Below are 17,200 nucleotides of genomic sequence, written 5' to 3' on the forward strand. Positions count from 1 at the left end.
CAAAATCACTTGACCTCGCCTCCAGCAATTTCGGCCAGAATGTACATTGTACAGTGTAAGGAGTTACGAATCGAGTTCGTTGATAGAGGGGGTATTCAAACCGGAAGTGGTAGAAATCAACCATTTCCGGGTTTTATGTTGGTTACTGTAGAACAAAAACAGTAATCGATAGCGAGAAGCTGTTTCTTGCAATCACTAAGAACACGTTTCATCTCCATCCATTACTCTCCATCTTCTAAAACCAGGAGTTACAAAAATATAGTGTGACTTCCGGTTCCAATATTGTTTTGCATAGAGCAGAAAAGATAAAGAGATAATGAGTTTCTTTTTTTAATCGATTGAGCATTCTACGAATACTTAGGCCTACTATCTCTGTCTCAACCCTCTGGCAGAAATCAATCACTTCCAGTTTTAACGTTGATCGCGATAGAACAGAGTTTCTCATTCTGGGTGTCAGGATCCCTAGGAGGGTCCCAAAGGGAATTGATAAACATAAAATTAATTAGGGTCTAGTGGCGTAAAAATATGTTTAATGTTTACTTTGGATTTGTTATTTTGACAAGATATTTTTATACCAATACTTGTCTGATGCGGCAAAAAATATTAAACAAAAGCAGCAATAATTAGAAAGCCGATAACAAACTGAACTTGACGAATGAGGGTTGTTAAGAGCAAGGGCGTCGATTCCGGGGGGAGAGCGGGCCCCCCAAAGCTCATTTAAGCCCCCCTATTGTATTTATGAATATACAATATTTGACATAATTTGAATGCAGTTTGTCTTAAAATCCTCATATATATAGCTTCTGCATCTGAATGCCCCCCCCCCCCAATTTACAGAGAAATCGGCGTCCTTGGTTAGGAGGATGTGATAAAAGGAGATCGTGATATGAAATACATCTAGAAAGCATGCTATATTTAAAAAAAAAAAAAAAAAAAAGTAGTAGATAGCGAGAAAGATTTTTCTGTAATAAATTAAGCGTCTCAAGAATATATTTCATCGTCACACTATTCTCTGTACTAAAGCTGGAAGTGCTAGGATATACTACCACTTCTAGTTTCTATGTTAATTGAGAAAATATCGCGCTATACAAACCAGCGCTTTGTACACATGATACTACTTCTTGTTTCTTATTTATTTATTTGTCTACGAATATTTTACACATAATGTTGCTATCGAAAAATTCTGAACTTGTATTCATCCTGCGCGGATGCGAATGTCAGCATCTTTCTGTGATATATTGTTATTGACTTGATTGATTACAGATAAAATTGAGAATGATGATTGGAAAGACAATAACTGTTGTGATCAATTTCTGAATCAGTATTCATTATTGGCGTAATTAGTTACAAAAGGATTAAATTGGATTTGAATGTAGCGTTTTGTTCAACAGCGAGGCTATGTAAGACGTGGATCTACAGCTTAACATGGGATCCGAACTACATGAGTTTCCTCTGGGAATTGAACCCATGTCTCTTACGCTTCCCACATAGCCACGAGGGAGCTTGCAAGCAGAAGAGATTGTATTTAATGTTAACTTAAATTTGATCAATATCGTATCGTAAGATTTAGAAGAGTGTATTCACAATTACATTAGAAAATTATTTTTGAAATCGTAATGGTTGTTGGACAAATAGGCTCCGTATATCAGTTATCGTATTAGATGCGGATTAGTGTTGCCAACCAGAGGAGAAATTGTCATCACATTTCGAAAATGAGAAGCGCATTTTTAAATTCGAGCTGAGATGATTAACATCACATCTCATCTCTTTTTTGAGACGAGACGAGAAATTTTATGTTTTATGTGAGACATACTAATTTATCGAGATTTTAGATCTCAAACACTGTTATAATGTTACATAATTCATAGTATAAAAACTTGATAGAGTGATTGTACGAACACAAATAAGAATGTGTCTCAGTTTCGTGCAGGGAATAAGTCAAAGCAGGGAGAAAAGGAATACCAAAGTTATATGCTTAAGGGATGTTTTCTGCGACTATTTAATTAGTTAGGTAAATTGGAAAACTGTCAGAATGACTTACGTAAGCTGAGCTCGAACCTTCGTAAATTTCCCATGTAGACTCAAGTTAGTTTCGACATGGTTGTAAGGATGGATTTTTAGACGTGTTTCTGCCAAATATTTTCCTTCGTAAAATTGATGACAATTATGTTTTCTGTCCAATGCTTGCCCGTGCTGTTCCATTTCGTTCATGATTCATTGGAAGTATATTACTGAATGCATTCTGTATCACATCAAAAAGGTGATTTAAGACATTTTGTATAAAGATATAAGTTAATTCAAAGTGTATAATGAAAGGAAAATGTTGCAACGTATTTGATGGTAAAGATTTGTATCTTGTATATCTTCTACATTATAAATTTGAAAGTGACTATGTTTGTTTTGTGACTCCTAATCTCTTGAACCACCCGACCGATCTCGATTAAATTTTCAACATTGATGAGGTTCGGGCCTGGAATGGTTTCTATCTATTCATTTTCATGGTAGAACTAAGGGAAGGGGGAGGAGAGGAGATATAATAAAACTTAATAACTCGTGAACCACCCGATCGATCTCAATCAAATTTTCAACATAGGCGAGGTTCGGGCCTAGGAGTGTTTTTATCATTTCACTTTGACGGTAACACTTATAGGTGGGGAGGAGGGGGAGTTATAAAAAATAAATAAAACTTAACAACTCTTGAACCAAACGACCAATCTCGATCAACTTTTTAACATAGATGAGGTTCACATGCCTGGGATGTTATTATTATTTCACTTGGACGGAGCAACGTAGGGGAGAAGGAGAAGGAGAGGATATACAAAAATCAATGTAAATAGAAAAAAATAAAAGTGACCAGGTTTGTGACTTAATAACTCTTGAACTACCAAACCGACCTCAATCTGATTTTCAGCGTAGATGAGGTTCGATCCTGGGACGATTTTTATTATTTTACAGGGCAGGGGGAGAGTATATATACCGGACTGATCTCAATCAAAATTTCAACATAGATGAGATTCGGACCTAAGATGGTTTTTGTCATATTACTTAGGCGGTGCAACTTGGGGAAGGGGGAGGCTGAGAGACGTTTGAAAATGATCAAAAATGACCGATATTTGTGCCGAATCTATAGTTTTCGGGGTCGCCGGATTTCCGATGCCGTTTAAATCAAATTCAGCCCCCAAACTGGGGGAGGGGGTGATTATATATATATATGATCGAAAATGACGAATATGTGTCGAATCCACAGTTTGCTGGGTCGCTGAGTTGAACAGGGTCACTACTTCCGATCCCGTTTACTCCAAATTCAGCCCCGTAACTTGGAGGAGGGGAAGAAACATATAAATGATAGAAAAATGACCAATATTATTGTCAAATCCATAAGTTTAAGGGTCGGTGAAATGAATAGTGACACTTCCGATCCCGTTTAAATCCAAATTCAGCTGATTTTGAGATTAACGTTCCTTTCAGCAGCGAGGCTATATGAGACGTGGACCTACTGATTATCATGGAATCAAAACCACATGAGCTCCCGCCGGAAATCGAACCCGGGTCTCCTACGCCAAAGGCACGTACGCTAACCTCTTAGCCACGGAGGAGCTGTAAATCCTAATTGAGTACCGCAACCTGGGGAGGGGGAAGAACGATAAGGGTCTAATCCATGGTCTTCCGGGTCACTAAGATAAGCAGTGACACTTCCGATGCCGTGCCTTGGAACATGAGGGAGGAGGAGGGGAGAGAAATATAAAATCATCGAAAATGACCGATATTATAGAGTGCTTTAATGACGGTAAAAAGTGACTGAGTAACGGAATATTACTATTTTTTCTTAATTTAACCCAGCGAAGTGGATAATTGGTGCTAATTTTTAAATAAAAAGTGTAATTTTACTGGAATGAAATAATAATAATAATAATAATAATAATAATAATAATAATAATAATAATAATAATAATAATAAGGTTAACTTCCCCCCAGGTTATGCTCTCAGGCTGAAGGAGACTAATGATTAATGGCAGTTGATGATTGTGAAATTAATGTTTTGTGCTCTCCCACTGCAATCGGACTCGGGACCACATGCACCAAAGCCACACGCGCTAGCCGCTATACCAGCGGGGAAGGCTCGTTTTGCTAAAGGTGGCTTTATTGTGAAACATAACATCAGTCTAGGTTAAGGTTCCCTTAATTGTAACTTATTACTGTTACTTTACTTACAGCAAAACAATATATGTATTACGTTCACGAAGTAAATAAATAATACGAATTGAAATTAAATGTAAGAAACTTATAATCGGAAACTTTCGCAGATTTGCCGAGGTATTCCTCGAAATTAACAAAGTGTCGTATCTGCACAAATGCAGCATTTCACTTGCAAATTTCTTTGATTTGCATTGTCGTCTATTTTGTGAAGGCACTTTATTTTTAAAATTTGAAAAGTGAGAAAGGCTTGATTCTTTTTTTTATACGTAATCTATTTTGCTGCACAGTATCTGGGATCGGTGTCCTCTCCAGATAAGAAGAAAAATATACAAACTCGTAAAAGATATCTGGAGTTGACCCAACAAGAAGAGAAATAATTCGTTCATCATAAAAACTAGTTCTAAACTGATAACAAATTCGTTCAACATAAAAACTAGTTCTAAACTGATAACAAATTCGTTAGCACAAGAATTTTATAGTTGATGTTTACCTGTATATTGACGCTTAAGCCCTGCTAATCACAAATACTAGTTCTTCTTAGCACTTGTGGGGGCATGGTGGCGTAGTGATAGAGCGCTTACCTCTGGTGCGTGGGGTCCCTGATTCGATCCCCAGCCAAGTATGCTTATGGTAGACAACGTCGTGTTCGTGGGTTTTCTCGGAGTACTTCCGTTTCATCTCATTCCACCAATTCTTCCATAGTCATTGAATCACTTTAATCATACGTCTACCTTAGCCTAACAGGTATAATTGTGGGACATTACATTGAAAGATTTCATTTTTTATTAGCGCGTGTAACTTTAGTGCATTTGGTTTCCGGTTCGATTCTTGGTCGGAGAGCATAGAAAAATTGAACGCATTATTGTGGTTCAAGTTCCACTTTAAACTGTAGTTTCACGTCTCGTATAGTTTCGGTACTGAAAAAGGATGGTATATTTGAACAAATAAGCAACTACTTTTTCTCGTCGTCGTTCTCTAGAATTCAAATTTGAAAAAGAAACAGAAAATTTAACGAAATTATTTCATAAAAGTATCTCGTTACTCGTTAAGTGACTTTAAAATAATGTAACAGAGTTATTTTGTGTTGTTACTTAAACATTAACATGAAAAGTCTAAATATCAGATTTTACATCTCTAACCTTAAGAGATTTCGAAATATTGCCATGTTATTTTAACAGTGGCAGCCCTTACTCCTTTTCTTCTTTGTAGAAGTATTTAAAAAGCACCAAAGCACTTCTTTAAGTATTTTAAATTAAAAGTCTAAATGCCAAATTTCATGTTTCTAACCTTAAAGGACTTTAAGCTATGATGATCCTGCCACCCGTTTTCTTCTCTTCTAGGTTAAATGTAGAAAAAAAGGCAAAACACGTGTCTAATTACTTTAAGTGGGAAGTCCATATTTAATTTCATTTCTCTACCACTCAGAGACTCGGATATACAGACAGTTTACTATAATAATTCCCACCCCTATTTCCCCCTCTTTTTCGTCGAATAAAAAAAAATCTTCCTTAGTGATGTTTTACGTCACAAATCCTATTCACTGTCAAAATTTTAAGTTTCTAGGGTAAGTGGTTTGGCCTGGGCATTGATCAGTCAACCAGTCTGGACTTCTTTTAGGGACCGCGGTGGGTCAGTGGTAGAGCGTTCACCTCCGCTGCTTGGGGTCCCTGGTTCGATCCCAGCTCGCGCCGTGTGGACTTTGTGGTGGACAAACACCGTGCCCGTGGTTTTTCTCGGGGTTCTCCCGTTTCCTCCCACTTTCTTCATTCCACCATTTCACTCATCTCTCATCATCACCGTCTCCTTTAGCCTAACCGGCATAACCGTGGGACGTAAAACTTAAAGATTTCATTTTCTGTATTATGTTACCTCGCAAGAATGTATAATGATTCCATTGAACAGTTTGATTTCTTTTTTGTTCTATGAAAGTAGTCACAATTCACCTTATATTTTTTTAAAACTTGATAATTATTTTTTATATTTTGTAGGGGAAAGTTACTAGTTACCAGGTATTTTATTTATTGGCGCAATAGTTTACTGTTTTATATATGTATATGGACTTTCTTCATATATTTCTATATATAAACAAGGTCATTTTTCAAAGGATTACAAAATAGGAAGATTACAAAAAGCTTGTGGCAACTATAATTGTGCGGATAGGCTTATGAAAGCAAGTTATGAGCCTTAATCAGTTAGGCCATTATCAAATTCCGTTTCATATTAAGAAAACAATCGAAGGGATACGGTGGGTCAGTGGCAGAGCACACATTTCTGATATGAGAGGTCCATGTTTCGATCCCATGTCGTGTGAGTTTGTAATGGACAACATCGTATTCGTGGATTTTCCCAAGGGTCTCCTACATTCTCGTTTCCCCTATTATCTCATAATAATTAACTTTCATTAGTCGTCCGTATTGTTTAACCTAAAGGTCATAACCATGGGACATTAAATAAACAAATAAGAATAAGATTCATTTGGTGCCAAATGCCTTTAATCATCTTCCAAACAAACGCATTAGAAGTATAATGTACTTAATTGGTCGGCACCAATTGAAAGAAAAATGAAGTCTTTCGTCCTACGGTTATGCCGGTCAGGCTAAAGGAGATGGTGATGATGAGAGATGAATGAAGAAAGTGGGAGGAAACGGGAAAACCCACGAGCACAAAGTGCACACGGCGCAAGCTGGGATCGAACCGCGGACCCCAAACATCGGAGGTGAACGCTGTGCCACTGAGCCACCGCGTCCCCTGGCACCATGAAAGAATTTTAAAAGTTACGTTTATTGGTAGTACTTCGTTGAATCAGCATATATATATATATAACATTCTGACCTTGAGCGCAGGAGATCCGTATTTGATTCCAGGTAGAAATGGATCGTATCCCATTTCAAGAGACCTACATCTCATTCATTTTCGTTTTCATATTGAAAAGTAAACGTTAACATTAATACTTATGATTTCTCTTTTCGACGCCCTGTTACTTTACTATTTGCTAATAGATACCTCTTATGATAGTATTGAGTTACGTAAAGAAAAAGAAAAAAATGCGGTTCAAACTGAACATGAACCATAGACATTTTGTATGAATCTTTTTCCTTTTTTCTTTACTCGCTGTAAAGACAAAATTATACTGTTTGTTTATTCCCCTTTTCTTTTAAAACAAAAGAAATAACTATCACATAATATATTTGAAAATAAAAAAAAAGTGTAGTTTGAACATATCGTTAATGGGAATCGTAACTGAATATGAGAAAACATACCTGCTTTTAAATTTTCTGCTTTTGCTACCATCTGGTGCAGTCCGGGGACGCAGAGATGATCGGAGCGGCCCGATGCGCGGTTTTACCAGCAGACTGGTCCCTGATCCAGAATGCAAACCAGGGACCCCGGCGTGAGAACGACCCCGTCTCGTTCCGCCCGGAGGCACCACGTTCCGGTACGCACTCAGCATGGTTGCACTGTAAGTTTCAGTGTATCCGTTCGGCCTCTTTTATAATCTCGTCTAATCGATTTGTACCATGCGGAGCCGTGCGAGAGAATGGGCTGGTAATCATTTGCCTACTGCCATGTGGACTTCTATTATTCCTAACTTTGGGAATTTTATTGATGACTCTAGCTGTCTTCCTGTGGTACTGTCCATATATCACGTTATTGTATGAAAAGCGCTGAGAAGTCTTTGATATGTTGATGAACAATCCGCGCTCTTTGACAAAATTCTCCTAAATGGAGATGTTAAATAATCTGGCTGTATTGTAGCGAATTGCCGCGATTATAGTGTCCTGCGCCGAAGTTCTTTGGTCAAAGGAAAAATAAAGAAAATGCTCTCTTTGTTATAATGTAAAAAGAAGACAGTCTTTTTAACCTTTTGCCAAAGCCTATTTGTATTGCTGAGTGAGATAATTGACAAAGTTGCGGGAAACATATATATTTTTTTTTAATCTATTTTTTCCCGACTTCAGTGGTTTGCTTTGTCGTTTTTGGTATGTATTTTCATTTTTTTTTTTTAATATAAAGTGTATAGTAATGATTCATCAAGAAGAATATTCAAGGCTTTGAATTTCGCGTGTAGGCGTGATTATATCGAGACGTTGTTCAAGGGAGTAGAAATCAGTACTTAATTATTGCGTTTCACTTTTATTTTTCATTTATATAGTTATTTCCGCAGTTCTAAATAGTGGTGAATGTGCACAAAACTGGTTATAGGGACTAGTTGTTTTGCTGCTTTTAGAGTAGGTTTATATCTATTTTATTTATTTATTTATATACTAGACGTTGAATCGAAAGAAAGGAACCGTCTACACTGGCAGAGAAAATTGATTCAGCATTTTAAAATAGTGTTTTGTTTGTTTAACAATTCTTTCCAGCTCCGAGGCTGTATGAGAGATGGGCCTATACTTCAACGTGGAATCCGAACCTGCATCCCCGCTGGGAATCTAATCCGGGAGTCCCGTATCAGAAACAAAAAGTGTAGCTATTACATTAAGAAATTTTAAAGAAATTGGAAATAATATATATATATATATATATATATATATATATATATATATATATATATATATATATATATATATATATATATATATATATATAGATAGATAGATAGATAGATAGATAGATAGATATAGATATATAGATATAGATATTTATTTATTTATTTATTTACTTATTTTACATTCGATATGCGTACCAAAGAAGACAACAAACAGCAAGGGTTATTGTTCAATATATATTGTTTTTGTAATTTTGCGTCTTGTAAATTTATAGATTGGGGTATGCTCTGGAGAGCAGTCCAAACACCTTGGTTTTTCTCTTCCTTTTTTTCTCGTATTTAAAGAAATTTACTCTGTTTAGTCGTTCGGACAAAGATTTCAGCAGAATTATTACTTTAACACATTTTACACATTAATCACGTTTTACACATTCATAATGTCAAACTTTCATTTTAACTGTATGTTGGGTATGATATATTATTTCGCAGACACATAAAATCTTAAAGAAATTGAAAGAGTATTAAATTCCGAATCTTGTTGTAAACTTTACTGCCAGTGTATTGGTTGACATATCTTCTTGGGAGAACATATTGATAAACTTCTTTCGGCTTATCATCATGTAAATATGTTTAAATTTAAACATATTTCGGAAAATTACTGACAAGGAAAATAAATCTTTCAGTTTCCTGTCTCAAGGTTATGGTTTATAGGGTAAAAGAGATTGATGGTTAACGAAATTTAGTGATTATGAAAGGAATTGATGGAATGGGAATGTGGGAGGAAACAGGAGAACTCCGAGAAAATCCACGGACACGAACGATGTTGTTCACAGGTTCACATCGATTACGATCACAGAGGTAAGAGCTCTACAATGTAGTGACCGTGCCCCTCTTCCTCTTTCTGATCAAGAGGTGAAACTGGTAGTTGTTCTTTTTACCGCGTCCTAACGAAGTCCTCTAGTCGAGAAGTTTCTTATCCGAGGGGGTATCAAAACGTTTGTGAAATCGCCTAAAAGAAAACAATTGTGCGCATATTTCAGACCATGATGACTTTAGTTCTTCTCTACGTACTTGCCGTACTCTGTGACACATTTTTGCCAGCAGTTCTTCACCTTGCGTAGCTAAGCAGTTTATATAGAGGTCTTCACTTTGGGCTTGAAACCACATTTCTACTTTAGAAATGACGTTATACCCTTGCTTTCAAAATTATTCTTTGAGTGAATGCTTCACTTTTGGAAAAAGAAATAAATAATAATAATAAATTTTAAATGATAAGTATTCGTACCGCAATTTTCTGAGCGTCTGTTTTGTGTTATAGTTGTGTACATTAATACGGAAAATGTGGAAACTATAGTGCTTATCACTACGATTGCAAAGGTAATTTTCTTTATTATTATTATTATTATTATTATTATTATTATTATTATTATTATTATTATTATTATTATTATTATTATTATTATTATTATTATTATTATTGTCAGTATCAGTAGCTGATTTTCATTTGTAGATTTGGCTTATGAATGTCAAAAGTTTGTTGAACATCAGAAATCGTGTCTTAAATATTAAGCCGAAATGCAAGAATTTATTCTTTTCACAGTATCATGCCTCCAGCAATAATAACTAAAACAGTTTATGACATAATTTCGTGGCGTCATCCATAATTTGTTGCTAATTTGCAATAACAGTGCTGGTTATTTCAAAACACATACGTATTTGAAGGTTAATATGTATATACATATGTATGACATACTTATTATTGTGTGAATTCATTTGAGCTCATCTAATACTGTTAAGAGATGTAATAATGATCATTGTATGAGACGATTTCCGTGCCCTCACCAGATAAATATTAGGCCAAATTCCATGTCTTTCGTCTGGCGAATGCGAGGGATGATGATCTACATAAACAAATGTAAGATTAGAACATTGTATAAACTTGATACCTATCGACAAAATACAACTATTGAGTTAATCTGTCCGATGGTTGGAGTGTAACGTTCTTTTCAGCACTGAGATAATATGAAATGGATTTACACATATAGTGGGATCCGAACATGCACTTCCACTGGAAATTTTATCTGGGTGTCTTAGGTTTGTATCCAAATGCAGTATCCTATCGGAATTGAAGCTGAGATCATGTGCACTAAAGCACACACTTCACCATGAAGGAGCACTTAATCACATAATGGGTTGCTAATGGTAACGGAGCTGATAGATGTAAATGGATTCTACAGGGTTTCACTTACCTAAGTGGAATAATTTTCCGAAAAAAGCGATTCCAGACGCCGGTTGAAAGAGATTTTCTTATAAAATTGGTTTCGGACTCGGTATCGAAACCAGTTTTCAGAGAAAATTTGGTCTGGTTCTGGAACCGAAACCAATATTGAACTGGAAGTGAACTTCCAGGGAAAGATGGAGTAGGTTTTATAAGAAAACCTCTGTAGGTGTTTCCCCTCTGTTATTGTTTACAGCTTGTATCGACGAAGGTTTGGAGAAAATTGTAGAACAACAATTATGAAAGGAAACATCAATAGGAGAAGAATAGTTTGAATTTCTGAGAGGAAAGAGAACAACGGATGTAATTTTTATACTAAGACAAACTATAGAAAAGCATCAGGGAAAACAAAGGGATTGCACGTCTTTATTACAGTAGTTATGAGAGGCCAATGACAGATTACACCAGGGCCTAGCCCTAAGCCGTACTTCAACGTTGGCATGGATGTCGTTACTCAGGATGGAAGGGATAAAGGTCCCCCTGATATATGATGTTTTCCAACGATATTGTATTATGCAATACAAATAGCTAAGAAGATAAAAGGAAAGTAGAGAGTTTGAGGAAGTCCTTGGGGGATAGAGGCTTAAAAATTAATGGAAAGAAAACGGAACATCTCGAGTACAGCGGAGAAGGAGATAAATAAGTAAATCTACAAGAAGGACGATTAAATGATGTTAAAATTTTTGAGTACTTAGACTTATCTGTTCGTTCCACGATTATGCCCGCTAGGCTAAAGAAGACGGTGGTGATGAAAGAATGAATGGAATAGTGGAATGAAGAAAGTGGGAGGAAACAGAAGAGCCGCGAAAAAAACACGCACACAGTGTTTGTCCACCATAAAGCTCACTTGGCGCGAGCTGGAATCGAACTAAGGACCGGAGGTAAACGCTTTACCACTGAGCCACAGCGACCCCTGATATATGATGTTTTCCAACGATATTGTATTATGCAATACAAATAGCTAAGAAGATAAAAGGAAAGTAGAGAGTTGGAGGAAGTCCTTGGGGGATAGAGGCTTAAAAATTAATGGAAAGAAAACGGAACATCTCGAGTACAGCGGAGAAGGAGATAAATAAGTAAATCTACAAGAAGGACGATTAAATGATGTTAAAATTTTTGAGTACTTAGACTTATCTGTTCGTTCCACGATTATGCCCGCTAGGCTAAAGAAGACGGTGGTGATGAAAGAATGAATGGAATAGTGGAATGAAGAAAGTGGGAGGAAACAGAAGAGCCGCGAAAAAAAAACACGCACATAGTGTTTGTCCACCATAAAGCTCACTTGGCGCGAGCTGGAATCGAACTAAGGACCGGAGGTAAACGCTTTACCACTGAGCCACAGCGACCCCTCCCTCCCCCACCACAGAATGCAAGAGGGATGGCGAAATTGAAAGAAAGTATGTGAGATTCTTTGTGACCGTAGGCTAACGGGGAGGAATAAAGGGATGATTTCCAAAGCAATGGTTAGAGCAGCAATAATATGCGGAGCGGAAGCATAGTCACTAAAGAAAGCATAGGAAAAAAGGTTGAATGTTACCGAAATGAGAATGGTGCGCTGGGTGTGTGGGATAACAAGAAAAGACAGACTGAGGAATATAAGTATTCGAATCATCCAAGGTGTAAAAATATCTAAGAATATCCAAGAGAGAAGACTGCAGTGGTGTGGTCATTAAATAAGAACAACAAACAACTATGTGGTCGGAAAAGTGATGTCAATGGAAATGGATGGGGAGAGAGAAGTAGAGGGAGAGGAGGGAAATGGATGGATGTGGTTAAGAATCAATTCAGGGAGGAAGGTCTGACAAATAAAGAATACCTGAACAGAGCTTTTTGAAGAACACGTATAAGAAACGGGCAAAGAAGAATTTTGTGACGATATTGAGCTAACGATGTTTACAAATGATGTCAAAATCTCAGATTTGTTGTTGATACAAGATCCTATAAAGAGAAATACTTACATGTAGAATGAAGATACATCATTCCTCTGTTTTTCGAAGTAGTTGATATTTTTGTTGAAACACTTGTCTAGGCTGAATATCAGTTTGTTAAAACCCTGTCAATAGAAGATGAGTCCTCACCACAAAGTGATGTTTGGATCGAAGAGACCATATCCTGGCTGCACGGTGAGTGCTAAAGAGTTTTCCCAGCCCCACCGTTGCAAAAGATTCACTGTCGCATTAGCTGTTTGTAGGCAAACATTATCGTGGAAGAAGTGTATCGTCTTGCCTAACAGTTGAGATCTTCCGTTCTTCAGTTCCCGGAGTTTTGTCTGATACGCCTCAGCATTCACTGTGTGATTAGAGACAAAAATTCTCCAGCAACACACAGTGGATATCCCAAAAGACCGCTGCCATCAGTTTGCCAGTGCTGGGTAATATCTTGAAATTTTTGACTGTTGGAGATCGTGGATATTTCCATGCCAGTTATTATCCCTTTTACTCCGGGCTTACGGACACACTCACGTTTCGTCTCCAGTAATAATTTGGTACAGAAAATCCTTCATATGCCCACTAAAGTGGAGCAGATGTGAGAAAAATGCAATCATACAGATTTTCTTGTGGTCGTCTGTGAGTTGCCATTGAACCCACTTGCTGCACACTTTTCTGTATCCTAAACGTTCGTGGACAATGTTCCACATTGTGCCATGTAACATATTAAACTGTACTTTCAACTGTGCGAGTGACGAGTGGTTTAATGTGGTACGAAACGCACGCTCCTTTGTTCATCTAGCACACGCAACAACCGTTGCATACCCATCATTTTACGCACATGGTGCACTCTTCATCACATTTAGTCATACACTTGTTGCAATTCCTTATGAATCTGAACTGGTTCTGTCCCTTTCGCCCATAAAAAATGAGTAACAAATCCACCTCTTCTAGTGTACACAGAGCAGGATTTGCCCAAGTGGGCACAGTAGGTTGGACTTACATTAAAAAAAAAAAAAAAAAAAAACCTGGGTTTTTCAAGTTTTTGTTAGTATATTATTGGTACTACTAAGGTGATCACATCGAAAACGATATTTATCAGATTTTGGACTTTCCTTGGGCGAATTAGATGCTTTCACGTTAATGTATACAACATTCAACATAGACCTTTTACAAAATTCTAAATTCACTGAATGAATAAAAGAAACTAACTGTAGCTTGAGATAATTATAGAACAAATTAATGCATGGATTATGTTTATAGCCTATTTGAAGTAAAATATGCAATTTTTTATTTAAAAAGTACTTTCCGTGAATAGTGTGCTCGCCTACTCGGCGATGCCAAGACACGTTATCCCTCATACGTTGATGGGTTTAATTAAGGCCATAGGTGCCGGTAGTACCACTAAATATGTAAATTCGTACATTAGTAAAACTATTAGTATTATATCTTACTTTTGATGGTACAAGTATTCGTCAGTAAAATTTGGTTTTCCAACAACGATAGTTTAGTTCAGTCATTTGTTGCTACTCTTCAAATAAGCATTCGGCTAGGGTTGCCAACTCTGAAAAAAAAAAAACCTGGCACCCCATCAAAATTCACTATGATATAGGTCTGCGTATGAAGTATCTCTGTCGGACCCATTCATGGGAAGGAAATGTACTATCGTGAACAAAAGTGCATTAGCAATTGTATTGTACATATTCTTAGTACATTTACTAATAAACTTAATAGAAACATTGTGCTATAAATGAGAAGCTGAAATCGGCATTGATCATTTTATTGTATTTTCCAGTAACTGTAACTTCTTTAATATTATCGAAACAAAAGTATATTAGTCTTTACGTCACAATTTTGGATTTGGAAAATGAAATTTATTCTTTAAACTTATACGTCAATTACAGGAAATTGCTTTAAGAAGTCCTTTTTGACTCCCAATAAATGTACGAATTTCCTTACAAGTACATTTCAAATTTTCCCTGATCAAGTCTCTATAATCTCTTTAAAATTACCTAAACAGATAAACAAAATACCGGTATATTAATCGTTGATAGACGGTAAAATGTGATAGTTTTGGATTTACAGAATGAAAGTTACTTCTTAAATCTATACTTCGAACTAGATGAAATTGCTGGGATACGGACAAAATCTCGCGGCCGAAACATCGCCGCCCAAAATCTCGCCGGCCAAAACCTCGCGGGACAAAATCTCGCCGGGCCAAAACCTCGCGTTGCCAAAACCTCGCCGCCCAAAACCTCGCGGGACAAAATCTCGCCGGGCCAAAACCTCGCGTGGCCAAAACCTCGCCTGGCCAAAACCTCGCCGCCCAAAACCTCGCGGGACAAAATCTCGCCGGGCCAAAACCTCGCCACCCAAAACATCGCGTGGCCAAAACCTCGCTGCGAATGAAACTTTTCTTTAAAATTTACTCTGAGTTTCTTAATATGCAATTCCACATTACAAATAATAATCAAAATAATAATAATAATAATAATAATAATAATAATAATAATAATAAGAAGAAGAAGAAGAAGAAGAAGAAGATACAAAACATCGTGTGCGTGGCTTTCTCGAGTTATTCCCGTTTCCTCCCACTTTCTTTATTCGATCATTTCCTTTATCCTGGCCATCTACGTCTCCTTTAATCTACAGGACATAATCAAAGGACGTCGCAAAAACTCGTATATTATTTCATACTTTCATAAATATTAATAAATTTTTGTTAGAATTTTAAGTTTTTGGATGTTCCAAAGTTCACGAAAATAACCCCGTTAGTTGTCATTACTTTCCTTATGCAGACTTTCTTTCCCTATAACCAGTTTAAAAACATCATCTCGCCTTACCTTCACATTGAAATCCTCTAATAATGAAATAGAATTTTCATATGGTATCGCGGGACTTGGTCAAATACCCGTGATACTTCTTCTGAAACAGCGTCTTGTATACCGACATCCTTATCATCTGTTGGAACATTTACATTTTGGTCAGGCGAGATTTTGGGTATGGCGATATTTTGGGGCGCGAGGTTTTGGCCCCGCGAGATTTTGGCCCGCGACGTTTTGGGCGGCGAGGTTTTGGCCAGGCGGGGTTTTGGCCCGGCGAGATTTTGTCCCGCGAGGTTTTGGCCAGGCGAGGTTTCGGCCCGGCGAGATTTTGGGCCGCGAGGTTTTGGGAGGCGAGGTTTTGGTCCGCGAGGTTCTGGCCGCGAGGTTTTGTACCCAAACCGAAATTGCTTCGAACTAGATATAAATATTAAAAAACCGGTCATCAGTGGGCTGGTAAGAAGTTTGTACCGGTCACCGGCTTTAATCAAAATAGTACTGTAACAGCAATATATCCGGCCAGGCCGGTGAAAAAAGGGCCAGTTGGCAACCCTAAGCATTCCGTAGAATTAACACCAGCAATAGTGTAAAATTTCTTGGCAAATTCAAGAAGCTTAATGCTGAGAGTTCCGAACACTACGTAACGCTTACTATTTCAAGTACAGAATTAAAATTTCCGTACTAATAGTAGTTTCGATCAGTGTGCGAATTGAAAAATTTTCCCAGGGGGGGATGAATTTCACCCATATGCGCACCCAGTCCTCCCCCCATATATATATATATATATATATATATATATATATATATATATATATATATATATATGTATATATATATACACTAACAAGTACAAAACAGTTGAGATGTGAGATCTTTCATAAATTTTCACTCAAGTAATATTTAGGTTAGCTACGCAAAGTAGACCTACTTATCTTTATGTCCACTTAAAAATACTCCAGAGGGGGGGAAAGTTATCCCTGCCAGGGATAAAATTTTCCTTCTCCAGGGTGGGAAAGATTTTTGTCAGGGGGGGAAATCCCTGGCATCCCCCCCGCCAATTCGCACCCTGGTTTCGATCTACAGTAAAGAAAGCTGCATTTTCGGGAAAAACTCGTCGTGAAAGAAGTGTTCCGGAAATTACCGCAGTTGAACACACAAAGCATCGGAAGTGGATACTTCAACAATAAAAAACTATTTATTTTACGCTATAAGATATTTAATTTCATTTAAGGTATTTTGAAACATTTGCTTTATAAAATATGAATTATATCCTTATAAAATATGAATTATATCCTTGTTAATCGCTTTAAATTAATTTTAGGGAAAGAACCGTCTTGCAACAAGTACAGAATTAAAACTTCCGTAGTAATAGTAGTTTCGATCTACAGTAAAGAAAGCTGCATTTTTGGGAAAAACTCGTCGTGAAAGAAGTGTTCCGGAAATTCCCGTAATTGAACCCACAAAGAATCGGAAGTAAACTTCAACA

The 17,200-nt window shown here is 37.0% G+C and overlaps 2 protein-coding genes across 10 annotated transcripts in view; one reads left to right on the forward strand and one right to left on the reverse strand.

Moving 5' to 3' along the window:
* LOC145660520 (serologically defined colon cancer antigen 8 homolog) overlaps positions 1 to 17,200 on the reverse strand; it is a 540,216-nt gene that overhangs the window by 186,780 nt on the left and 336,236 nt on the right. For 6 of the 7 annotated variants that reach the window (XR_014126818.1, XR_014126817.1, XM_081725692.1 and 3 more), the window contains exon 1: positions 7,458 to 7,663. The exons of the other annotated variant lie outside the window; for it this stretch is intronic. Coding sequence is in view for 4 of the 6 variants with exons in the window: in XM_081725692.1 (XP_081581818.1) it covers positions 7,458 to 7,648 (191 nt within the window). In the remaining 2 variants the exon portion in view is untranslated. Of the gene's footprint in view, positions 1 to 7,457; positions 7,664 to 17,200 lie in introns of those variants that run through there. 7 annotated transcript variants of the gene reach the window in all.
* Positions 1 to 17,200, forward strand: part of LOC145660518 (uncharacterized) — a 443,921-nt gene that overhangs the window by 6,048 nt on the left and 420,673 nt on the right. The window lies entirely within an intron of this gene.

Source organism: Thermobia domestica, chromosome 9, assembly GCF_964235325.1.
Source record: "Thermobia domestica chromosome 9, izTheDome1.hap1.1, whole genome shotgun sequence".
In the NCBI taxonomy this organism is placed as follows: domain Eukaryota; kingdom Metazoa; phylum Arthropoda; class Insecta; order Zygentoma; family Lepismatidae; genus Thermobia; species Thermobia domestica.